Consider the following 26,031-nt stretch of genomic DNA (forward strand, 5'->3'; position numbering starts at 1 on the left):
GAAAAGTAAGGATGGCAAAGGGCGACGTTTTCTTCCAAAGAGCTGCAAACATGGTCGACGCCTCATTAGAAGAATCATCTGGACATTTGTGAGGAACTCTAACCAAGAAAGCAACGTCACACAGATCCAACAGACAGTTTCCATGACTGCAAGTGTTGAGTGGAAAAATGCTACATTGCATTATTGCATCCTCTCACCACAGGAGGCGCTGTTGGCACCACTGATTGCTGATCAGCTGTTCTCTGATGATCTGATTGATACTGTGAATAACGGGACTCACTGAACTCTGTGACACAGTGAAGATTACAGAGTTTAACTTCACCCTTTAAGACTGACCACAGAACCAAGTCCGCCAGAGCTTTTGTTATATTTTTACATGCTGTGGAGCCATTTGTGGGAGCATTTCAAGTTGCTATACATCAATACAACTGTTATAGCCCTAATTTTAATAATATGTGTGCATTAAGTCCATAGTAACTACATAAACTGCAAAAAAAACCTCTGCTCATCCATCTCTGTGTGTATCAGGATACATTTGGTTCATAATACACAGAAAAATCAGAGTTATTACCTGTAATAAATGTGAAAGATTCCTGCAGTGATAACCAGGCAGGACTGAAACACATCCAAGCTGTCACCACGGTAACAGCACCGTCCATCCACAGGTGAGGGGAGGAGCAAAAAGAGGGACTTTGACCATTTTATACTAAAAACACTCAACTAATGTTTCTAATATGAAACAAATAAGCCCACATTAATGTGAGCGTTTATTAAATAATAATAATGATGATTTCCTCCTGATCTCATTTCCACAGCAGAGAAAACTGTGGTGTATATTGAGGTGGAGGGTGTGGTCTGTGGCTCAGGTGTAGAGTGAGGGTGGGGTGCACCACAGCAGCATGCTGGGACTGCTGAGGGTGGAGGAGGGAGTGATGATGACATCAGAGCTGCAGCACAGAGACCAGTGAACACACAGTCTGTTCATCTTTGCATAGATACAATATACAGCACAATATTGAATGACAGACACGCTGTGGGAGCTTCCACAGATACACTGACGTCAGCATCCAGAGTCCTCCTGCTGCTCCCCCCTCAGAGCCCCGTGATCAGCACCAACACATTCAGTTAGATGACAGAGTCCAGCTGCAGCTAGAATCAGCTCCCCTCTGTGAACAACAGCACAGCGTCAGTGTTTCACACTCAGTGAAAGGAGGAAACAGCAGAAGAACACCATGTGTGCTACGTTTCCCAGGACACACTACAAACTGCACAAATACAGAGCAGCACGTGGAAGGACCTGGAGCTGCATTTACAGAGCTGCAGACAGCGTGATGTCCTGTATGGACAGGTGGAAGGAAGCAAGTCCTCAGCTGGAACACTCGTGTTTGTCCACAGACAGGAAACACAGCAGGAAACTTCCTCACAGAAGTGCAGCTCATGGATAACACACTTCCTGTCAGTCAGAATGAGGCTGCAGCCAAACACAGAAAGGTGTTTTTGTCCAGATGAGCCCAGAGAAGAAACACGAGTGTTCACAGACATCAGAAGCTCAGAGAGGTGAAACATGAGGTTGGAGTCCTCGTCAGCATCCAGAAGAGCTGCTGTGAAACCCTGAGTACTCATGACAGACTCTGATGGCACAAACACATCATGATTCAAACAGAAAGACAAACATGGAGCTCCTGATCCTCCTGCATGAGAACAAGCTGACATGAGCGCTGTGTCTGAGAGTGTCTCCCTGTCACAGTGACAATAACACAGCTGCTGCTCACAGTCATTAAACTGACCTGAGGTCAGCTGTGCTCCTTACATATGAACCATGTGACCTCACATCAGTGCTGTGGATGACTGTAGTCATAGAAGAGTAGAGCTGTAGCAGGTGGTGTGAGGAGGAGGTGGTGTATTCTAGTTAACGCAGTACTGAAACACTCCAGCAGAGGGCGCTGTTAAGTCCTTATTGTAACACAGTTACTGTGTGCAGTTAGACTTCATACATAATCTGCACTTATTTCCATCAGACATGCTGTCAGTAAATGATTGGTTTCTATTGATTCTACTTCCTGTTGACTCGTTTGATGACAGTGAAACAATCACAGCTGATTGTGTGATGATGTAAACTGTCACTGTTACATTCAGTGTGTGTGACATAATGTTAGTGCAGGCTGATAACAGCCTGGTTCTGTTAGAAACACATGAACGTGTCCATAGATCAGTGTGTGTTTAACATGAGAGCTTCAGCCCTGCTGATGTGTTAAATAAAGACATGCAGGAAAACTGATGAGACTCTGAAATAACTCTTTATATTTATAATGTAACTCTGCATCAAAAGAACAAGAAAGGATCCCAGACAGGTTTCTGTGAACAAAGACCATTCTGATGTTTCTGTGTTTCTAACACTTTGACATTATTAGTAAACAGACTGCAGTGAGCAGCATTTATAAAGAGCTTCTATATAAAGATATGACAGCTGTTTGACAAGTTTATCACTCTGTGTTTGGACCTGATCAGTCCAGCTGTTTACTTGAAACATGTTCATTTACCTGTTCTGTTATATTCATGTTCTTGTCTCTGTTGAAAACACATTTTAATGTCCCTCAGATTTTTCTCCCAGATGAATAAATATAAAAATGACACAAACTGACTGCAGCTACTTTTTGTCCTTTCTGTCAAAAACCTTCATGTGACTCATGAGAGACACGTTTCAGCTGTTTGTGACAGATCAGAGGCCAACAAGTCATTTATAACACTTTCCATCATTGTTTAAAGTTCTCAGTGTTTCTGTGTTGCTGCGTATAGGATCTCCCAGCATCATCACTGTGCTGTCCAATCATTGTGTGCGAGGTTACCCTTATAGTGCGATGTGTGTTTGCACAAAGAGAAGCATGTGTGTCAAATATAAATAAGCACAGAACAGAAACAGCTGCTCGTTTCTTCTGTTTAGAGTCAAGTTAGTGTTTTGTGTCTTTGTTTGAGGCCTGATGTCGAGCAGAGGTGTGTGTAACTGCACTGCTCTGTTATATGTGTGAAGTGTGTGCTTCTCTTCAGCATCATCTTTGTCACTGCTGATTCCTTTGTGTCATCATGTGTTGAGAAGAGAGAACAGTTATAACGGAGGAGCAAAAGGAAGCCCTGAAATCTGCATCAACAAGGAAGTGTTGGCTCACCAGTGATCCCAGCAGAGCCACTGGTTTGGCTCCAGTTGTTCTAGATTCAATGATGTTGTTGCTACAGATACATGTCAGCATCTTTATTGAATTTTATATGAAGCAGAAATGGTGTCATTAGGAGAAGAAGAGGAGAACAAGTCCGGCGAGGAGGCAGCAGCTCTTAAAGATGAAACAGCAGCTCAGCCCTGAGCTCAGAGAGCTGCACATGAAAAAGCTCCTCAAGCAGATCCTGTCAGAGGTTTGTCATCAACAGGAGGAACTGTTCACATCATAGGATGAAGATGCTGTCAGCTGGATGAAGAAGGTTATTTAATGCAAACGTTCACACTGAAGTCAAATTGTTGTCGTGTTGAACAGATTCATGTACTGATCGTCTCCAGAATGTTAGAAGAGCTTCAATGAATCATTAGAAACAACTTACAGCTGCACAGCTGTGTCAAACACATCTGTGTGTCATTGTGGGATTGTTGTGTTTCTACATGTGACACACGTCTAAAACATGCACACAATCTGAACACAAACAGGGACTCATGTGTTCCCACAGCCAGATGCTGAGAGCCATTTCCTTGTAGTCCTGTGTCTACATACATGAACCATTAGATGTTATTGGAATGATTGTCAGCTCTGATAGTTTCATGTGTGTTTAGCTGGACGCTGTTTGATCCTCGACATGTTTAAAGGTGTCCAGTCCTGAGACACTGGGGCTGGAAACAGCTGTGATGTCATTGGACTGTCACACAGACAGAAGTGCATGAAGTGAGCAGCCGAGGAGCCGCTGATGTTTTGGATTCAACAGCATTTGAAAGGTCGACACAGACACATTTGCACACAGAAAGCTGAATCTGTCATATGCCACAGTGAACTCACTGTTCAGTGTTTTTCAGGAAGCTTCTTAACTGCCTCTGCTGCCAAACAAGCAGCTGATGTCCTTGAGAAGAAGCTGAAGAAGTCTTCAACAACAAATACAGGAAGTGGACTTTCAAATACTAGATTCACTTTAGACTCACAGAGAAATGACTCAACCAGCTGTGTTTGACTATATGAAAGGTCAGTGTGTGTCTGCACACAGACTGTTGTGTTGGACTGTTATTCAGTTGTCTGCTGAATGGTTTCAAATGTCTGCATCTCAGCTGTGATGAGGCTGGGGGTCATGGGAGGCCACCGTAGCAGCCTCTTCAACATCATGACATCATCATAAATGCTGCTGGACTGTCTGATGGGCTGACGGTGAAAAAGCCGTCGGGAAGGAAACAGAAGACATTTCAGAGGCTGCAGCAGATTTCTTTGATTCGGGGCCTTTTTCAGCTTTATTGGACAGAGCAGTGAAGATAAGTGACAGCAAAGCAGAGAGAAAGGGGGCGTGGCCCGGGTCAAAGCCAGGCCAGCTGCTCTCCACCTCGTGGTCACCTGCTCATCCTAGTGAGCTCCACCAGCAGCCCTTTCACACACTTTACACTGTCAAACACTGTGTGTGGACCTCAGCTAACAACAGGCTACATTTAAGTCTGGACTACATGCTTTTATATTGTTTTTATTCCATCAGCAGCTCAACATCATGAGCAGCTTTGACATAAAGACATCAAACTCAAGCTGACTTTAAACTACTTTTAATACAGGGGCTCAAAAACAACAACATCTTTATTATATATCAGGACACAAAGTCATTTCATCTCAAAGGGAAACAGCTTTATTTGGAATAACCAGCACTATCAACTGGTTTGGGATCTCCACCAGTTTCATGTCTTTGCAGCTTCTCCAACAAAGTTCCTGTAAAATCAGCATGTTTGTCTTTATTGGTTTGATAGTGATTGATTATTCAGTCCCAATCTGCTGTCATCTAAAGAACAAAATGATGTTTCTATGAGTCACAAAGCTCCAGATGTTGTCGGCTTCACAAAGAAAACAAAGAACTTAAACACAAAGTGTTTGGAGCCAAAATGTTCCCAAGCTGCTCTTTTTGAAATGGCAGAGGTACAGTGGTGTCTAACAGCACACTGTGGAAGGCAAACATGTTATTGTTGGATGAAACTTCATGAATCCTTTGTAGATTTGAGCTGTTGGAGCCTTTCTTTTCTCTTCAGGTGTACAGATGCTGAGGAGGCAGGTGAAGCAGGTGGAGCTGTTGTGATGCTGCAGAGGGTGTGTCTTAGTAACTCTGTGAGGCAGAACTGGATCCAACATTGTGGATGTGTTGATGTTGGAGCCATTAAGAGTCTCTGGCCACACTGTAGGATTTCCCTTTGATCCACTGTGGGGGCATTTTGGAGTCTGTCAGTGAAACTCTTCATGTTTGTGTTTGACTCCAGTTTATAGAAACAGAGAAATGTGTCATGCTTTTGTTCGGCCTCCACAAATACACACATTTGTTCATTGGTTGGACTTTTTGGAAGGAGACACATTGAAAACCATGTTAATAAGATCTTGTTGTTTCCTGTGGATCCGACACAGAGAGTGGACTTCAGACAGAAAGCGTGGAAGAGATTTTAGAGGCCGTGTGTGGCAACAGGAAGTTTCTGTGTGTTTGCTGATCTTACATGTGGAAAACAACACGTGATGTTTGTGAAGTTCTACAATGATCATTGTTCTCACAGCATTTTGAGTGGGAACAGTTCAAACTGGGAGTAGTGGGAGTTATTTACTGATTGAAACAAGCTGAATGTTTCTGTGACGATGAAGATCAGCAGCTCAGCTGATCAATGAACTGACATCTATCAGTCGTTTCATGAGATGAAGTCATCAGCAGACATTTGTTCTGACTGTGTGATGAATGTCAGAACGTCAGGGCTCTGCTTTAGTCACTGCTTGATGATCATTGGCTCATTGTTGAATCCAGGGCCCAGTCTGACCTCTGACCTTTGCTGCAGGTCTTCTGTGTTATCTCCACTTTCATGTCTGATCTTCTGCTGTATCGTCCAAAATAAACATCTGGATCATTTCCAACACTTCAGCAGATCTTTAGTTTGGGCAGTGCAGCACAGAATAACACATATTGTACTATACTGCCCACTTCCTGATCTTATTGGATCTGTGTGTGAGGTTGGTGAAGGAAACACATGTTTACTGAGTGAGTCGCTGCCATTAGGAACTAGTTTTTATATCACAGCCTGGAAATCACACAGGACCATTTCTGCAAGTGAAAAGTCGTCATTGGAGGAAAATGATTGTGTAGTTTGTGCGACTGAAGAATTGTTCCAACTACATGTGCTGCTGACCTTTGACCTTTCATTTAGGTGCACAGAGGAGTCTGTGGAAACATCCAGAACTGAGGCAGTGCTACAGATGCTTCAAATAAAGTGGTGTATTATCCATGTTTTCTATGGATCACATCCAGTATCCTGATCTAACGAGCCCCCTTCTTGTGGATTTTAGAGCCTCTGACTTTTGCTGCGTCTCATTTCAAGCACAAGAGCAAGAAGTGGATGAAGAAATGGGGCGAGTGGGGTCAGTGTGGTGCATGTCAGCTGTGCTCACACATGCTTTCACAAAGAACATGTGTGTTCATCGGCAGCATTAAGGTGCACTTTAGTCTTCATAATAATAAAGTATTCTGACTTTATTCTTCTGAATGCTCACAGTCATGTTGCAGTTCTGCTTTGCTTTAAGAAAATGTTCTACCAGGATGTTACTTTCCTAAACGTGTTCTCCAAATGTTCCAAAGACTTTGTTCTAAGTAGTTCTACATGATGAAACATCCACACTAAGTTTAAGAAGGACACACAAACACCATCTGTCCTTTCATCATGTGTACAAACGTGTTCAGATGTCAAATGTACCGTGAATGGATGCAAATGTGGATCGTTCCAATAAAATGAGACAGTTTTGTAAGTCGATCCCAGTTTGAAGTTCATTAAAACCTATAAGAACATGTTATTCAAACCAATTTTATCCAACAGGAAGAAGCATCAGGGGAACAGGAAACATTCAAACATGTTTACTGTAAGAACTGCACAAAGGAAGAAAACACAATCCTACACACGAGCACTTTAAAATGGACATTTAGCTTTTCAAACATCAGGGAGCTGCAATAACAACACTGTGCCCATTCTGATCAGACTGAAAGATTTATAGAGATTTATCCATCTGGTGGAAAAGGATTTGATATCAACATAGATGCAGATTAGCAGGAGCATTTTCTTCATATTGATTTAGAGTTCAGTACCAGGAATATGTAGAATTAACATCTGTGTGCATGACGAGTGATGAAAATTCAAAGTCAGGCTTTCAAAGGATGTCAGAATTGGTGTCTCTATCTGTGACTGTCCCAGAGGAACCTACCTGAGGGATTATTACAGATCTGTCTATATAGAAAGACTTGCATTGATTCACAGTGTACAATTCTTTCTAATCTATTAACATCTTCCTCCAAATGCTGTTTCTGCTGTTTAATGACATATGTCTGAATACAGACAGTGGAAAAATGTCAGTTTTAGTTTTACTGGATCTCAGTGCAGCATTTGATACAGTTGACCACAACATATTACTCAAACGACTGGAGAACTGGACAGGTCTTTCAGGAACTGTACTAAACTGGTTCAAAACATACGTAGAAAACAGGAAATACTTTGTATCAATAGGTAACTTCACATCTGAGCAGACAAGTATCACATGTGGAGTTCCCCAAGGTTCCATCTGGGGACCCTTTCTGTTTAACATTTACATGCTCCCACTGGCACAGATTATAAAGAACAACAAAATAAACTGTCATAGCTATGCAGATGACACACAAATATATATCACAATGTCACCAGGAGACCAAGGCCCCGTACAATTTTCTCCAGCTAAACAAAAACAAAACTGAGGTAATACTCTTTGCGCCAAAGAAAAACGATTACAGGTCACCAGAGAACTTCAATCTATACATCTAAAAACCACAAACCAGGCGAGACATGTGGGTGTAGTGATGGATGCAGACCTAAACTTAGAAAAACACATTAAGACAATAACAAAGTCAGCTTACTATCGCCTCAAGAATACAGTGGGGCAAAAAAGTATTTAGTCAGCCACCGATTGTGCAAGTTCCTCCACCTAAAATGATGACAGAGGTCAGTAATTTGCACCAGAGGTACACTTCAACTGTGAGAGACAGAATGTGAAAAAAAAAATCCATGAATTCACATGGTAGGATTTGTAAAGAATTTATTCGTAAATCAGGGTGGAAAATAAGTATTTGGTCAATAACAAAAATACAACTCAATACTTTGTAACATAACCTTTGTTGGCAATAACAGAGGTCAAACGTTTACTATAGGTCTTTACCAGGTTTGCACACACAGTAGCTGGTATTTTGGCCCATTCCTCCATGCAGATCTTCTCGAGAGCAGTGATGTTTTGGGGCTGTCGCCGAGCAACACGGACTTTCAACTCCCGCCACAGATTTTCTATGGGGTTGAGGTCTGGAGACTGGCTAGGCCACTCCAGGACTTTCAAATGCTTCTTACGGAGCCACTCCTTTGTTGCCCGGGCGGTGTGTTTTGGATCATTGTCATGTTGGAAGACCCAGCCTCGTTTCATCTTCAAAGTTCTCACTGATGGAAGGAGGTTTTGGCTCAAAATCTCACGATACATGGCCCCATTCATTCTGTCCTTAACACGGATCAGTCGTCCTGTCCCCTTGGCAGAAAAACAGCCCCATAGCATGATGTTTCCACCCCCATGCTTCACAGTAGGTATGGTGTTCTTGGGATGCAACTCAGTATTCTTCTTCCTCCAAACACGACGAGTTGAGTTTATACCAAAAAGTTCTACTTTGGTTTCATCTGACCACATGACATTCTCCCAATCCTCTGCTGTATCATCCATGTGCTCTCTGGCAAACTTCAGACGGGCCTGGACATGCACTGGCTTCAGCAGCGGAACACGTCTGGCACTGCGGGATTTGATTCCCTGCCGTTGTAGTGTGTTACTGATGGTGACCTTTGTTACTTTGGTCCCAGCTCTCTGCAGGTCATTCACCAGGTCCCCCCGTGTGGTTCTGGGATCTTTGCTCACCGTTCTCATGATCATTTTGACCCCACGGGATGAGATCTTGCGTGGAGCCGCAGACCGTGGGAGATTATCAGTGGTCTTGTATGTCTTCCATTTTCTGATGATTGCTCCCACAGTTGATTTTTTCACACCAAGCTGCTTGCCTATTGTGGATTCACTCTTCCCAGTCTGGTGCAGGTCTACAATACTTTTCCTGGTGTCCTTCGAAAGCTCTTTGGTCTTGGCCATGGCGGAGTTTGGAGTCTGACTGTTTGAGGCTGTGGACAGGTGTCTTTTATACAGATGATGAGTTCAAACAGGTGCCATTCATACAGGTAACGAGTGGGGGACAGAAAAGCGTCTTACAGAAGACGTTACAGGTCTGTGAGAGCCAGAGATTTTCCATGTTTGAGGTGACCAAATACTTATTTTCCACCCTGATTTACGAATAAATTCTTTACAAATCCTACCATGTGAATTCATGGATTTTTTTTTTAAATTCTGTCTCTCACAGTTGAAGTGTACCTCTGGTGCAAATTACTGACCTCTGTCATCATTTTAAGTGGGGGAACTTGCACAATCGGTGGCTGACTAAATACTTTTTTGCCCCACTGTATATCAAGGATAAAAGATCTGATGTCTCAACAGGACCTGGAAAAACTAGTCCATGCATTCATCTTTAGTAGGCTTGATTACTGTAACAGCATCTTTACAGGTCTACCTAAAAAATCAGTCAGACAACTACAGCTCATTCAGAGCTCTGCTGCTCGAGTCCTCACTAAGACCAAAAAAGTGGACCACATCAGTCCAGCTCTGAGGTCCTTACACTGGCTGCCTGTCCGTCAGAGGATAGACTTTAAAGTTCTGATGCTGGTCTATAAAGCTCAGAATGGTTTAGGACCAAAATACATCAATGACCTCCTGACCCAGTATGAACCTTCCAGATCCCTCAGGTCATCTGGATCCGGTCTTTTATCAGTTCCCAGAGTCAGAACCAGACACGGAGAAGCTGCATTCAGCTTTTATGCTACTTATATCTGGAACAAACTCCCAGAACGCCTCAGATCAGCTGAAACACTCAGTTTATTTAAATCCAGGTTGAAGACTCACCTGTTCTCAGCTGCATTTGAATAAAGCACCAAATCCACACTTTTAAGCTTAAATTTCAAAACTTACATTTAACTACTGATTTTATCTACTGTTCTGATTTTATCTGTTTTGATTTTATATACTGTTTTGTTTGTTTGTTTGTTAATTAGTTAGTTAGTTAGTTTGCTTGTTTTAATCAATTTTAAATCATGCTTTTTATTTGTTTTTGTTTCTAATGTCTCTGTAAAGCACTTTGAATCACCTTGTTGTTGAATTGTGCTATACAAATAAACTTGCCTTGCCTTGCCATCAGAAGGGCTCAAACCTCCTGCTGTTTCTACTGGACCATAAATTCTACTTTATGATGATCTTCAAAAATAAAAACGTGAGTTTATTTGTGAACTCTGTGAAATGTGTCTGATGTTTAGTTTGAACCAATCCTGTGTCAGCTGCAGCCACATCATTGCCACACATACAAATGGGTGCGTTCCTGTTTAGACCTGCTGGCTGTCAATGGGCTTCATTCCATTTCAGACTGCCGGTGGTCGGCTGTGATCTAAACTCAACATGGCTCCTGTGTTAGAAGAGCCTCTGATTTTAAACTGTTATGACCCAGTGATGTGTTTGTTGGTGTTGTGCCTCCCACCGGAGGATGGTGGCGGTATTTTCCCTTTTTTCTCTCCTAGGAGGTGGACACCTGGGCGTGGCTGCTAGGTATCTGGGTGGAGTCTCTACACACCTTCCGACTGGATAATTGATGGACCACCTCCAGTACTTAACGTCCGGATGACAGTCACCTGGGAGTGCTGTTTGGAACCCCGTTGACTCGGTCACAGAGTTGTGTGTTGTGTCATTGTAGTGCAGGCTGGAGTATTCACGTGTACCTCTAGCCTTGCCATGTAAATAATTGTAAATAAGTTAACCAGTGGCAGTCACTTTTTTGTTCCTTTGCTGTATAACCTTCACTGTCGCAGCCTAGTAGGCGTGAGAAGCCGTTTTCTTTTGTTGAACAAGTTTTCTCCTGTTTTTCGTTAGATAGTTAGGTAAGTGACTTGTCTTTTGTTTTGGCTTCTTTTTATTTTGGTGTAGGGAAGACTAGGGATTGTTTTATAGGGAGTTTTGTTTATTGTTTTGGCATTGCTCACTGCTGATGAAAATAAATGGCTGCTTAAATACTTAAAAAAGGTGTCGTTGTTGGGGTTTGTGCGTGGGTGGGAAGTGAGTGGGGCAAACTATTTGTTACGTTTATTTACTTGCCGGGACCAGAACGTAACATATTGGGGGCTCGTCTCTTTTGTGTTCTTTTTGTGGCTTGTTTTCTTGGTTGGCGGTTTTTTCTTGTGTGGGGGGGTGTGTGTGTGTTAGGATGGAGTTTAAGTTGGAGGACTTCACTCTGAGCCCGTCTGCGGAGAAGTTGGGCAGGTGTAAAAAGGCTGACCTCTTGCTTGTTGCTGAATTCTTTGATGTGACTGTGCCGTTGACTGCGAAGAAGAAAGAGCTTAGGGAGCTCCTGTGTGTCCAGTTGACGGACAGGGGGTTGTTTGGTGAGCCGGGTCCTGCAGGGGGGGTTGAGCAGGGGGCTGTTGCTGGTGTTTCTGCCCCACTGAAAAATCTCCCTTTTCCACCTAGCCCTTCTGTGGAGGAGCTGCGGTTAACGCTGCGCATTAAGGAGGTGGAGCTAAAGAAACAGCAGTTGGAGGTAGAGGGGGGAGCCTCTGTGTCTGCCAGTCCTCCTGTACCTCGGTTAGCCCCGCAGTCACCATCCCCGCAGGCACCCTCCCCGGAGTCATCATCCCCGCAGTCGCCATCTCCGCAGCCACCGGCCTTGATGCCAGGTGGTGGCTTTGATGCGAGTAAACACATCAAAATGGTGCCGGCGTTTCGGGAAACTGAGGTGGATTCGTATTTCACAGTGTTTGAGCGTATCGCAGGTGCGCTGCACTGGCCAAAAGATGTGTGGTCTCTTCTACTCCAATGTAGATTGGTGGGGAAAGCTCAAGAGGTGTGCACCGCTCTTTCTCTGGAGGACAGTTTTGACTATGATATGGTGAAGGCTGCTGTCCTGCGTGCTTACGAGCTTGTGCCAGAGGCTTACAGGCAGAGATTTAGGAATGGGAAAAAATCCGCCAACCAGACCTATGTGGAGTTTGCCAGAGAAAAGAAAACTCTGTTTGATAAGTGGTGTCATGCTAGAGCAGTAAACACCTTGAATGACCTGCGTGAGTTGGTGACGTTGGAAGAGTTCAAAAACCAACTACCAGACACTGTGGTAACCTACTTAAACGAACAGAAGGTTACGACTCTCACCGCTGCTGCTATACGGGCTGATGAGTTTGTGTTGACACACAAAGTGGTGTTTTCGGTTCCTGCTCACAGTTTTCCGTCTTCCAGTAGCCCGCCCAGATGGTCTCCAAGGGGCACCCGCCGTGCCATCCCCTCATCCATTGAGAACCGCGTGTGTTTTTTTTGCCATGAGCAGGGACACCTTATTGCGGTTTGCCCTGCTCTGAAGAGAAAAGAAATGACCAGGGAGGGTACATCTCCTTCCCCAATAAACCTTCTACAGACAAACTCTCCTACTTGGGGGGAGGTGATGGCACCCGAGGTGATGGCACCCGAAAATGATAAAGTAGATAAGGAGTTTAAGCCGTTTGTGTCAAACGGCTTTGTTTCCTTGATAGGAGAAGATCGGCGGACTCCTGTCAGTATTTTGCGAGACACTGGTGCGAAACAGTCGCTCATTCGTGAGGGGGTCTTACCGTTTTCAGCTCAATCCTGTTGTGGGGCGGATGTGTTAGCCTGGGGAGTTAGGATGTGTGTAATACGGGTTCCTTTACACTTGGTGCAGCTTTCGTCTCAGTTTTTGTCTGGTGAGGTTAAGCTTGGGGTGCGACCCCAGTTACCGGTTGCAGGTATTGACATCATCTTGGGAAACGATCTAGCTGGCGGCACAGTTTTTCCGTCGCCAGAAGTAGTCGATATACCACTTACAGATAACAGTGGTTTCGATCGTGCCACATCAAAGGCTGTTCAAACCGTCAGTGTAAAGACATTTAGGCAGAGGAGAGGTGCGAGTGGATCCCAGCAACAGCAGCAGCAGAATAGGAGGCAGCCCAAGGGGACGAGAAGAACAAATATTCAAACCACAAGGGTCGCTGAAGCCACCATGCAATCAGACCCAAGTAGATTCACTTTTCAGGACAGTCAGCAGCAAAATGCTGAAACCAGGCCACCTGCTAGAAAAAGACAAGGACCTCGACGGCATAGGGACCGCAGAAGAGGCCAGCTGATGGTGGCTAATGCTCCATCTCCCACCCTTAAATTTGACACAGACTTTGATTTTGATTCCTCCAACGCGCAATTCATTAAGGAGGCGCTTGAGAAGAAGTTACAGGAGGGGCTGAATCTAAAAGATGGGAATTCTGAGGGAAGGGAAAAGGAGGGGTTGCAGCTGAGTTCAGGGGAGGATCATTTTGGTCCAAAGTGCTACTATGACAAAGCAAAGTTTTTCTTTGACAACATCTCATCTGATAATGGGCTCAGACTGACGTGGGCAGAGGAGCGAAAGCGCAATCTGGAGACTTTTGGTGTCCCTGGGCGGTTCCTGAGGGGCCAAGGATTCAGAGGTGGACGCCAGTGTTTTGGGGGCGGGTGCAGTGCTCGTGCAGGAGGATGAAAATGGCATTGACCACCCAGTCTGTTTCTTTTCTAGAACATTTCTAAAACAGCAACCAGCGCCTCATGCGTTGGTCCTTACTCCTACAGGATTTCAACATTGAGATCCGATATATAAGAGCTTAGAGAATGTTATGGCTGATGCCCTCTCTAGGTCGTAAATCAAACATCTTTGTGTGGGGTTGGATGTTTGATTTTTTTTGGGTGGGGGAAACTGTTATGACCCAGTGATGTGTTTGTTGGTGTTGTGCCTCCCACCGGAGGATGGTGGCGGTATTTTCCCTTTTTTCTCTCCTAGGAGGTGGACACCTGGGCGTGGCTGCTAGGTATCTGGGTGGAGTCTCTACACACCTTCCGACTGGATAATTGATGGACCACCTCCAGTACTTAACGTCCGGATGACAGTCACCTGGGAGTGCTGTTTGGAACCCCGTTGACTCGGTCACAGAGTTGTGTGTTGTGTCATTGTAGTGCAGGCTGGAGTATTCACGTGTACCTCTAGCCTTGCCATGTAAATAATTGTAAATAAGTTAACCAGTGGCAGTCACTTTTTTGTTCCTTTGCTGTATAACCTTCACTGTCGCAGCCTAGTAGGCGTGAGAAGCCGTTTTCTTTTGTTGAACAAGTTTTCTCCTGTTTTTCGTTAGATAGTTAGGTAAGTGACTTGTCTTTTGTTTTGGCTTCTTTTTATTTTGGTGTAGGGAAGACTAGGGATTGTTTTATAGGGAGTTTTGTTTATTGTTTTGGCATTGCTCACTGCTGATGAAAATAAATGGCTGCTTAAATACTTAAAAAAGGTGTCGTTGTTGGGGTTTGTGCGTGGGTGGGAAGTGAGTGGGGCAAACTATTTGTTACGTTTATTTACTTGCCGGGACCAGAACGTAACAAAACTTTGCACATTTAATAGTTTCTTTCCAACACTGTGGAGCTACCAGCCCAGTATATGTAGCCACAGTAGATGGAGTTATCAAGCTGACTGACAAACATCAGGACTCATGTGATCCCTACATGTGGACCTTTCATAGATGGATCCAAGTGCAGATTCAACTCTGCATTACATTTGACTTCAGCTGTTACACACTTTCTAGCTGTGTCACTTCCTGCTTTTTGGATCAGATAGTTTATTCATGTCCACAAATGTTTGGCTGCATGTTTTTATCATCTATATTTCCAGTCTTCATACAGCCGATATTTCATGTGAACTCCCAGCTGCCAGCTGCCATCATGTTTTCAGGGTTCATTCAGTGTTGAAATGTAGGACAAACAGCAGCACATGTTCTCTAAATGTTTGCAGTCATTTTACATGAAGCTGATACTACATGAGACATTTTCCATATTTACTGTCTTTGAACAGAGAATAATAAAGCCAGCAAACATATACAGGCTGTGCAAATACAAACTTCTGTGGTGCATTTGATGACCTGCAGAGGAGAACAAGTCGGGCTTTTCAGCCCTAACACAACCTCTTTGTTCTCAATACTACAAAACCTTCAAAGGCTGATATGCAAGTTTGCATGAATCACCAACACAGTTGTGTTTGTTTCTAGTATAGTTATAAATAAGCTGATCAAATATCTGCTGACTGATTAGATCCAGTATCTGTTACAGATGAACTGGATATCACAGCGCATGTTGTTAATCCGTCATATCAAACTAAACCGTGTTGCTGGTGTAAATATCCTCCAATAAAGTCAGATGAGGGCTGCTGTTGCCAGGTAACGATGATGTCACACTGGATCTTCTGATCTTTAGCATCAGAAGATCTCGGAGTCTGATGTTGGCTCATGTGTTGTTAAACACCAACATGACGTTCTACTAGTCAAGGCCTCACCTTAACCCACTGATGCTGATCACACAGACCCACTAATAGAACTGTTTTATCAGGTTTATGCAGCGTCAGCATTAATGTCACATTTAATCGGACCACATTTACATTACAAGCCCACTACAACCATATGGAACTCCAAAGTGTTCAAAATTAAATAAATAAATAAGTCATGATGAAATAAATAACTATGTGAATAAGTAAGACACAGATATGTAATGTGAGAATGATATTGTGAAATAATTGAACACATTTTGAAAAGAAGCTCATTATTGTGAAATATATTGCATTCTGCTATATAAATTTACTTATTATTGTGAAATATTATTTCATGATCATTATTTTTCACAATAACAGAGATTATTCCTGAGGCATTTTATTTATTCCCAGCCATTTTTAATCCAAAATGTCCTTTTTTTCAAAGTCAGTCTTTATTTCAAAATCCCGTTTTTCCCAATGGCCTATTTATTTCATTATTATTACACATTATTTGACCACGAGCAATCTTTTCTGGTTTGACGCCGTCTTTGTAGCCAGAAACCAGCTCTCTCCTCGGCTTCCTCCACTACACGCTTCCCCCACGCCAGTCTCCTCCGTCACTATAAAGGGGAGAGTCATGAGCTCCATCACCCTCACCTGTGCCGTCCAACGTCCCGCCACCAGCCTCCACTGCAGCAGGCCAGAGACCACACCCCTGCCACAATAAGTAAAAGTATATCCTTGCTGTACCCTTAATGCTAAATGTGCTAAATTAACCGCTGCCTTTGCCCCTTTGGGATTATTCTTATGTCACTGGGATGTTGACCTTTGACCTTCACATTAGAGAGATGGGCAGACATAATTAGTGTATGAATTTTAAAGTAACAGGTAATAAAGAGAGTGCAGCAAATGTAGTCAGGTTTATTACTCTGTATCACACATGAGTGCCCGAGGGAGGCGGGGCTGACTGGGGAGACACAGGAAACAGAGAGACAGGGCTGACTCGACATGAAACGATGAAACGTGGGACACGGGAACAGAAACTAAACACAGGCTGAAATGAACACTGAGGGAGGGAGAACTAAGATTACTGAGAGCCTGATAAATAAGAAGAACAAAAACCAAGAAAAACAAGAGTCAAAGAAAACCAAAAACACAAAGCATTGGGCCAGGACCCACTGCTGTGACATTTATATGTGATAAAAACATTAAAAACTGCTCAGATGTTGAAATCTTTCTACGTATACTTTAGGTTCAGCTCTCCAGCCTGGCATTTGGTTAAGCATGATTCAAACATTTGATTTTGTTTAACTGGTTTTAATTATAGTTACTTTTTGTGAACATTTGTTGCAGCATTTAAAAATACATCATTTATTTTCAAACTTTTATTTGATTTAGAGCATCATATTTGACCAACGTAAATGTTTTAATTTCATATAAAATAACTGAAACAGTGAACTAAATATCTGAAATCTTTCCTTCCTTAAAAGTTATAATCCTACTTAAGTTATAGTGCAAACGCTTAAGCAACAAATATACTTGATGCTAATTAATTAATATTTCCCTTTGATGTTGCAACTATGCGGTCACTTCTGTCTTTAAACAAAATAATATTTTCCAGTTACAGAAATCATAAAGTCCAAACTAAAGTGCTACTGTTGCTATATGCATTTTATATAAATCATGGATGATGGTCCTGACATGAAGGAAGAGAAAGTTACAGGTTGCATCCTTTGACTTTGTCTCCGTGCCTTTGGGCCATTTTCAGAAGGACAGATGTTTCTGTTCAATTCTTAAATCAATTTTTTCAAACACAAACACTATTTTAAAGCTTCTAGAGAGTAAAATATTAATGATAATTATAATAACAATAATAAAAACAAAAGCTCTCAGCTCCATCAAACCAAGCAGCAGAAAGAACAATAACTGAAGAGAAAACTTTAACCTTGTAGACTTCATTATGTTCCAGCTGCTCTACAGACGCTGTGACCTCGAACTTAAGCAGGTCGTAAAGTATGTGCAGCTCAATAACTTCATAATCAGACCCTGTGGTATTTAGGCAGCAGAACAACTAAGAATAACAACTACAAATAATGTTTTTAGGTTTCTGTTGTACTGCAAGGTTCTGTACAGGAGAACCAAACCAAGAGCAAATATTACGTCTCATTTACACCTGAGCACGAAGAGCCATCAACATTTAGCAAATTGAATCATCTTTGTTTAGATGCAAGAAGAATCATATAGAAATGAAAAAGTAGAAATAGAAATCCAGAGCAAAGATATCCTCTAATTCAGCGTAGCACATGTGCAGCTGCTGCGATTCACGTAAGCATTCGGCTCGTCGCTGTTGCAGATTTTTCTCTCGCTGTTCTGGCTCACAGCGCTGCAAACACAAAAATAAATATCCCCAAAGCTGTGAAAGGGAGCTAATTAGTAAGAGTATTGTTACTCTCCCCAGGAGTAGTCCAGCAGTAGAAATCAGTCCAATAACAAGGTGTGTAACATCTAGCAGGGTGACAGAAAAACCCAGGGTAACTTCTAATGACCTCAGCGTCTCTCTCACATTGTGTTTTTTAAACATGCTTCCATTTGTCACTTCAGTCTTTACTCTGAAATACAGGAAGAGAAATCATGGCTGAAACAATTTCTCATGAAACCAGGGGTGTGGTCCAACAGTCAGTTTGGTGAGGAAGGTTCCTAACTGAGAGAAGTGACCCAGAAGTATCTGTGTAGCAGCCACAATGAATCCAGATCATGAGCTTTATTAACTGATCAAAGTCTCTTCTTTCATCTTCTGTATCATTCAGTTTGCATTGGTAATGCCCATTATTGTAATGCTTTTTTAAGACCAGCAAAACTTTATTTCACTTTGGGTTAGCTGGGATAAGTGATGGATGGAGGGAATTTTACTTCAGCCACAGAAATCCTAAACAGGAAGGAGGAGCAGAGTTACAGTGGATCACTATCCAGCAGGGAAACAAGGTTTATTTCAATTTCTTGGCCATGAGTGAGATTTACTGAGTGGGCAAATTAGGGAGACGACACCATCAGATCCCGAGCCCTCCATGTGTTAATCAAGAGACGGCTGCTGTGCTACATCCATAAATAATGAATAAATTAGGAGCTAAAGCTGAAAGGACAGTTTATTTGTACCATCTTCACGTGAACACATTCAAGAACATCACAGATGAAGAAACATTAAAAACTTACACACTACATAAAGCAAGAAAAATAGTTTTTCTTTCAGGTGGTTTCAGAAAAACAGAAACATCAAACATCTCCAAGACTCTCTTTGAAAGAACTAAAATCCTTTGTTCTCATGGTCCAATCATGAGTGAACTCCCCGATGAAGCCTTGTGTGCTAAAACATGTCAGAGTTTTAAAGGTTAAACATGAGTTTCCAAAACGTTTTGCTGGAGAACAATGAACTATTTGACTGAGTTTCAATCATTTACAGACGAGCAAAACCAGGACAGAGAAAAAAGGACAAAACTGACTCAGTAAAACAACAGAAAAGAAGATCCCATGTAGATCTGTATTATGTAGAAGTTCAGCCCAGCAACCAGTTCAGTTCAACACAAGTTTAAATGATTCTATCTGAACTCTGTGGAGCCTGATCTCAAGCTTTTTGAGTCTGACACAGAAACCAGAGGATCTTTCTGTGTCTTCAGATTCACTGTGATCCAGTGATGGGAGTGATTTCAGCCCTGAGTGATCGCGCTGATGTTTGCACAGAGCAGACAATGAGGTGAATGTTTGGGCACATTGGTAACAGTGAAACAGTTTATTAGTAACGTGGGATCGTTTGTGTGCAGAGTATGAACTGAGATTCCTGAAGCTCTTGTCACACTGCTCACAGCTGTAGTTTCCTTCCATGTGTGCACGTTCATGCCTGTTACAAGTACTTGAATGTGAGAAGCTTCTGTCACAGTGTCTGCACTTGTGTGGTTTCTCTCCTGTGTGGACTCGTTTGTGTGATTTAAGCTGACCTGCAGTGGTGAAGGATGACCCACACTGATCACAGAGGTGCTTTTTAACCCCACTGTGAATCAGTTCATGTTGTTTTAAATCACTTGATGTGGTGAAGCTTCTCCCACATTCTTTGCAGTATTTCAGTTTGTCTCCAGTGTGTCTACGTTGATGTACTTTTAGGGTCTTTTGCTGACTGAAAGTTTTTCCACAGAGGTCACAATGAAAGTCTTTCCCACCACCACAGTGATGACAGGGTTGAGAACTGGATCCATCTGTGTCGCTCTGCTTTTAAACAAAGACACAAAGACAGTGTAAGTCAGTCCTTCAACATTTGTATCCTGAACGTCGCCTGAAATAAAGAGCATCTCTGCAGACGTCCAACTACATTTGACTGTTTCAGTTAACACACTCAGTTTACTGGGCTGCAATAACTACAATACTACCACCATAATACTACAGTAATACTAAAATCATAACTGAAAGGAAAATCTGAATAATCACTCAGAGCTGCTTTTCCATGCAGTAGAATTGCTAACATGCTAACACAGTTTAATGAGCAGAGTAGTTCCAAACAGTCAGGCTAAAATGACAAGATAACAATATAAATACATACCTCACAGTAGCTGCACTTGTAGAGTCTCTTTCTGGTGTGGATCTGTTGGTGTCGTCTCAGGTGATGTGGAGTTTTAAAAGTCTTCTCACACAGGTCACATTGATAAGGTCTCTCCTCAGTGTGGGTAAACATGTGTCGTTGTAAGTGTGCGTCTGTTGTAAAGTATTTGCCACACTGTTCACAGCAGTACACATCATGTCTGGTGTGAATGCGTAGGTGTGTATTTCGGTACCCTCTCTGGCTGAAGGTTTTTCCACAGATGTCACAGCTGTATGCCTTAATTCCAGAGTGGGTAACTAGATGACTCTGTAAGTGGCTACTTTGAGTAAAAGCTCTGCCACACTGATCACAGCTGTACGCTTTAACTCCACTGTGGATGAGTTGGTGTTCTTTTAGGGAACGCTTGAAGGAAAAAGACTTTCCACACAAGTCACAGCTGAACGGTCTCTCTCCAGTGTGGATGACCTGATGCTGTTTTAGTGAAGCCGTCACAGTAAAACCCTTCCCACAGATGTCACAGCTGTATGGCTTAATTCCAGAGTGGGTAACTAGATGCTTCTGTAAGTGGCTACTGCGAGTAAAAGCTCTGCCACACTGATCACAGCTGTACGCTTTAACTCCACTGTGGACGAGTTGGTGTTCTTTTAGGGAATCCTTCAAGGAAAAAGACTTTCCACACTCGTCACAGCTAAACGGTCTCTCTCCAGTGTGGATGACCTGATGCCGTTTTAGTTTAGCCCTCACAGTAAAACCCTTCCCACACTCGTCACAGCTGTATGGCTTAATTTCAGAGTGGGTAACTAGATGACTCTGTAAGCTTCTACTGCGAGTAAAAGCTCTGCCACACTGATCACAGCTGTACGCTTTAACTCCACTGTGGATGAGTTGGTGTTCTTTTAGGTGACCCTTCAAGGAAAAAGACTTTCCACACTCGTCACAGCTGTATGCCTTAATTCCAGAGTGGGTAACTAGATGCCTCTGTAAGTGGCTACTGTGAGTAAAAGCTCTGCCACACTGATCACAGCTGTACGCTTTAACTCCACTGTGGATGAGTTGGTGTGTTTTTAGGTAACCCTTCCTGGAAAAAGACTTTCCACACAAGTCACAGCTGAACGGTCTCTCTCCAGTGTGGATGACCTGATGCCGTTTTAGTGAAGCCCTCACAGTAAAACCCTTCCCACACTCGTCACAGGTGTGTTTTTTCTCTCCCTTTCTTCTGTGAGGTTTGTCGGCCTCCTGAGAGCGCTGACTTCTGGCTCCATGTTGGTCCTGCAGTGACAGAGATACAAACAGAGGCAGTGAGTGAAATGCAGTCGTGGAACAAACTCAACCTTCAAACTCCATTAACACTAGTTTTAAACCTGAAGGTGGAGCGTGGCACCAAACACCTTAAAGGTCTCTTATCCCCACCTGCTGGTAGTTCTAACACATTACATCCAACCTGCTGTTAAAGATAATTCATGACTGTTCAAACACTAAAATCATGCACACACACACACACACACACACACACACACACACACACACACACACACATTTATAATTTAGATTATTTTGTTGTTTCCTATTACATATTTCTATAATTTGTATAGATTTATACAGAATTATTCAGTGATAATAAATCCTATGTTTGTTTATTCTAAAGGAACCCCGTTAGCTTCCACAACAGATGTTGCTCGTCTTCCGTCAAATACTCACATAAAATATTACACAATAAAGTGGATTCAAGATATCCACATAATTTCACTCTTACATCCACAGTGAGGTTTCACAATTGTTCAAATATAAGCAATCAATAATAATAATATCAATAACATTGAGGCACATTACACAAATTTCAAAAACAAATCATGTCTTACAATATTTACAACAACTAAAAGCTCTGTAAATCGGCTTTTAAGTGTTCATTGAAGTTTTGAATAATTCTCTAATTTTTTAAGGCAACTTATTCCACTTAAAAGTTGCTCTAAATGTAACAGTTTTACAAAACGTTACTTTTAACTCGAGCATTTACTAAATTGCAGCTTGTTGAAAACTGTGTAATATGATGATGTATTTCATCTGGATACTGCAGCTGAGCAGAATAAATGTGGTGTGTTTAACATAATTGCTTTCTTTAGAACTACAAGTAAGCCATAGAATATTTTAGCCTGTACAGGAAGCCAAGAAAGGTTATTATGCATTTTATCAATATTAGTATAGTATGAACATCTTCACACTAATCTGGACGCCTTATTCTGGACTAACTGAAGTCTGTTAAGATCTGTCTTATTAGCTGCTGACCAAATGATTGAACAATACTCCAGATGAGACATTACTAGTGCATTAATGACATCTTTCATAATGAAGAAGTGATACACAAAGAGCATTTCATAGCCATAGCTATGCCTTGTCGGCAGAGTTATGTGACATTAGTGATGTTTGTACTTTCAGCGTTAACTTGGTTTTAAAGCCTTTAAAATATACGCCGTTCAATAGTCGACCTTAATCTGACAGAGAATGTGATGATTTTGTGGATAATTAAAGTCAGTCATGTATCCACAAACACAACAAGCTGAAAGTCAGTGATGCTGCTCGGTTTGCAGTCCTGAACATCACGGCACAAGCAGGATTCACTGCACTGTTAATGTTAGCTGTGTTATATTGCTGCCTCTGTTCGCTGGTGTCGAGCCAAACGCACTTTAACGTGTGTTTGAACGAGCTGACGGTTCACTCGTTAAGCTGAAAGAAAGATGCTTTAATCACAGCAGTCACACATGTGTCCACTGCACCATCTGGAACTCTTCTTGTTTACACTCGTAATAACACAAACACTAAATCCTGCTTCTCTGGTGCTGTTGTGTAGCAGTGTGTACACCTGAGACTGTCACCTGTCTGTCTGTCCTGCACTCTCTCTCTGTTTCTTTCTCTCTGATTGTGGAATAAAAGTATGAACATGTGTTTATAAGTTACACTTGTGTTTGAATCCTGCAGCTTATCACACATTTGATTTCCATGTGTGACGACTGCAAGTGTCCAGAGTGAGGACAGACTGAGGGAGCCACTGCTGCACATCATCTGTGAGGCTTTGCAGCCCTGATGATCCACCAGGACAAACTCAGCAGTGTGTGAGGAAGAGGAGGAGGAAGAGCCAGCAGCAGCTGACAGATGGAGAGAATAGACAGACTGTTCCCTGTTTGTGAAGGACTGCTAGGAAAGTTTAACATAACTGTCTGTGCTGAATCAGTCTTATTAGGTAATGTTCAAATAATGTGATCATCCCAGTGTTTCCAGTGTGGGAGAAAGTACTCAGGGCCTTCAAGTTACACACTATGAAAGGCAGCAACAAGGTTAATGTTCAGAAACCTAAAGTCTGTATCAGCAGCAGGATGGAGCTAAAAATAAATGTTGGTTTCAGTTCTATGAAGCTTTGAGTATTTTGGATCAGTAGCTGCTGTGTTTGTTGCATCATATTGCTGTAACTGTTTATATGCTTTATATATTCTGAGCTAAGTTGATCTATAGTGTTACATCATATTCTATAAGGATGTTATGTGTTTGTAGACTTTCTGCCCAGTTTGACCCATTTAGCAGAAGTCAGCCTGTTTAAGGCTCTGATATCTATTCTGTGTGACTTAAAGCAGTTATGACATGGTCTGATTTTCTCACCCAATAAAGGAATATTTCATATATCAGTCTACTCTTCATTCTATCAGACACAGTTATCACAGCTCCTACATTTGCTTTTTACACATATATGTAAGCATTCAGCCACATTTAGTACCAACATATTAAATGAACAATATTTGTCTCTTATATATGATACATCTGTATACACACTGTCACAGATACTTGTCTGTGAGTGAAGTGATTAATATGATAACTATAATATTGGCCATATTATATTTACATTACCACAGTGAGATGACTTTAGTCTCATGAACAACATCAGCTAATTGTTATTTACAGCTAATCTTAAACGACTGTTCAGCACAGAAATGAAGCCCAACAATCATGTTTTACAGTCCTGTGGTCTCAGCCTCAGATACTCATCAAATCACACAGAGCTCATGTAGAAACAAATGAACTAAATATGTTCTCCTTCATTTCTGTCAAACAAAGCTGTATGAAACGTTTCCAGCTGTTAGTATCATGGTTGCTAGGCAACCTGGGCAGCGCGACGGAGGCTAGACGTCCCATTTCACGAGCCTACGAGCCTCGCACTTCGGCCTTAGCGGTCTTTGAGTACGCGGCCCTTGAGGACTTTAAAGCTGCAGAACCTGAATCGGGATACAGCCATGATGATCTCCAGCCTCGTGCTCGCCAACATTCTCACCTGAGTTAAGAAGACGATCACTGAAATGGTCTCAGCAGGTCCTTTGATGACAGCAATGAAATGCAGCGGTAAGGCTTTTTGGGGATTAAGTTCGTTTTCATGGCAAAGAAGGACGATGCAGTTCATCTGATCACTCCTCATAACATTCTGGAGTGCAGGCAAAATGCTATTATAAAAACTTAAGCAGCAACTTCTCCAGGTTCCAATATTTATGCAATTCTCAAACCTTTTGGCCACGACTGTATAACCTCTTCTGAAGTTTAGTGGATATTATACATGGTTATGCTCAGGATGTGTCGGCCAGTTTCCACTGGAAACGCCTTTTGGTTAAACTGTCAGCGAGGAATTTGCATTTGCACTGTTACATTTTTATATAACTTTAATGCACATAAACAACAGCTGCTTGTTTCAGTGAAAATACATTGATGGGTTTTTAATAAAGTTGTGCAGCTGTAAAGTATTTTGTCTGGTGTCAATTATATCGTCAGCTACATCGTTATGGCAAATGTTCAAATGTATATGGTGATAAATATCTTTGGTCATATGGTCCTGCTCTGTCTGTCACCTTCTGTGTTGAGCTCATTGTTTCCTCTGTAGTGGCTGAGCTGAGTCCAAGTAGCTGAAAATGTTCCTCTGCTGCTCCGTCAGACTCTCCTCCTCCTGCTGATCAGCTGGGACACAAAACAGATCTTTGTTAGGCTCCACACTGCACTGAAGAGTCAAAGTGTCTCATATGTTCATCTGACAAGTAAAAGAACACATTTTTGTTTCCCGAGGTGGGCAACTTGTTGGAAACAAACACAAAAGCTTTGAGCACTGATACCTGCCATTGCTGGCATTGAAAGATGCAACGCCAGCAATGTGGATTGTCAAGACTCAAACCAATCATCAAGCAAAGACAACAGGGATCATTTGTTTCAGTTTATTTAGCATTCACAGCATTTGTAGTTGCCTTCTGTGCAGGGGAAGTCCACGCACACTGTGTGGTACCGCCATCCGCAGAAGGTGCATTCAACCTCTGTAAGAGAAACGAGATTGTCTGAGACTGAAATGATATTCACTAAAGAAGTGGTGATTTGTAAAACTTCACATTTTGATCCGGGACGTACTCTGCATGAAAACAAGCGCTCACTCTTCCTGCTCAACAAATGACAAGGGCGGAGCCTTATACCACGTGATACAGAAGCTGTGCCGTGTGATGCTAAAATTAGCAGGGAAACAACAACGGAGAGCACGTCAGGGATGACGAGAAAGTGACAGGAGAAAATCCGTCCGGGTCAACCACCCAAACATCAATAACGGGAACCTTATACAGCGCTTCCCTATACACGTCGAACTCCCGCAGGCACAAAGACATCACGGAGGCTATCACTTATCACCTGACCAAAGATATGTGTAATGGTCTTTTGCATTTGATGTTTGTTGCATTTGA

General features: G+C 42.3%; 2 protein-coding genes across 2 annotated transcripts in view; both read right to left on the bottom strand.

The window, feature by feature from the left end:
* LOC146606884 (protein NLRC3-like) overlaps positions 1 to 26,031 on the bottom strand; it is a 501,574-nt gene that overhangs the window by 381,957 nt on the left and 93,586 nt on the right. The window lies entirely within an intron of this gene.
* Positions 19,267 to 25,185, bottom strand: LOC146606891 (uncharacterized). Its single transcript, XM_085349342.1, has 4 exons — positions 25,165 to 25,185; positions 21,422 to 21,553; positions 20,285 to 21,001; positions 19,267 to 19,956 (listed from the first exon to the last, which is right to left on the bottom strand). Exons 1-4 carry the CDS (start codon positions 25,180 to 25,182, stop codon positions 19,267 to 19,269), a joined length of 1,557 nt encoding a protein of 518 aa, XP_085205468.1. The 5' UTR covers positions 25,183 to 25,185.

This window comes from Diplotaxodon limnothrissa, unplaced genomic scaffold (assembly GCF_057381915.1).
Source record: "Diplotaxodon limnothrissa isolate DT_005_m unplaced genomic scaffold, D_limnothrissa_male_GT1.1 unmapped_scaffold_4, whole genome shotgun sequence".
Classification (NCBI taxonomy): Eukaryota; Metazoa; Chordata; class Actinopteri; order Cichliformes; family Cichlidae; genus Diplotaxodon; species Diplotaxodon limnothrissa.

Excerpts from the sequence above, each read along its gene's own strand:
- LOC146606891 (XM_085349342.1), bottom strand. Across the intron at positions 21,002-21,421 it reads CTTCACTAAAACGGCATCAG|GTCATCCACACTGGAGAGAG; the intron begins GTCATCCACACT and ends AAACGGCATCAG. Across the intron at positions 19,957-20,284 it reads ACAAGTGCAGCTACTGTGAG|CAGAGCGACACAGATGGATC; the intron begins GTATGTATTTAT and ends TTTGTTTAAAAG.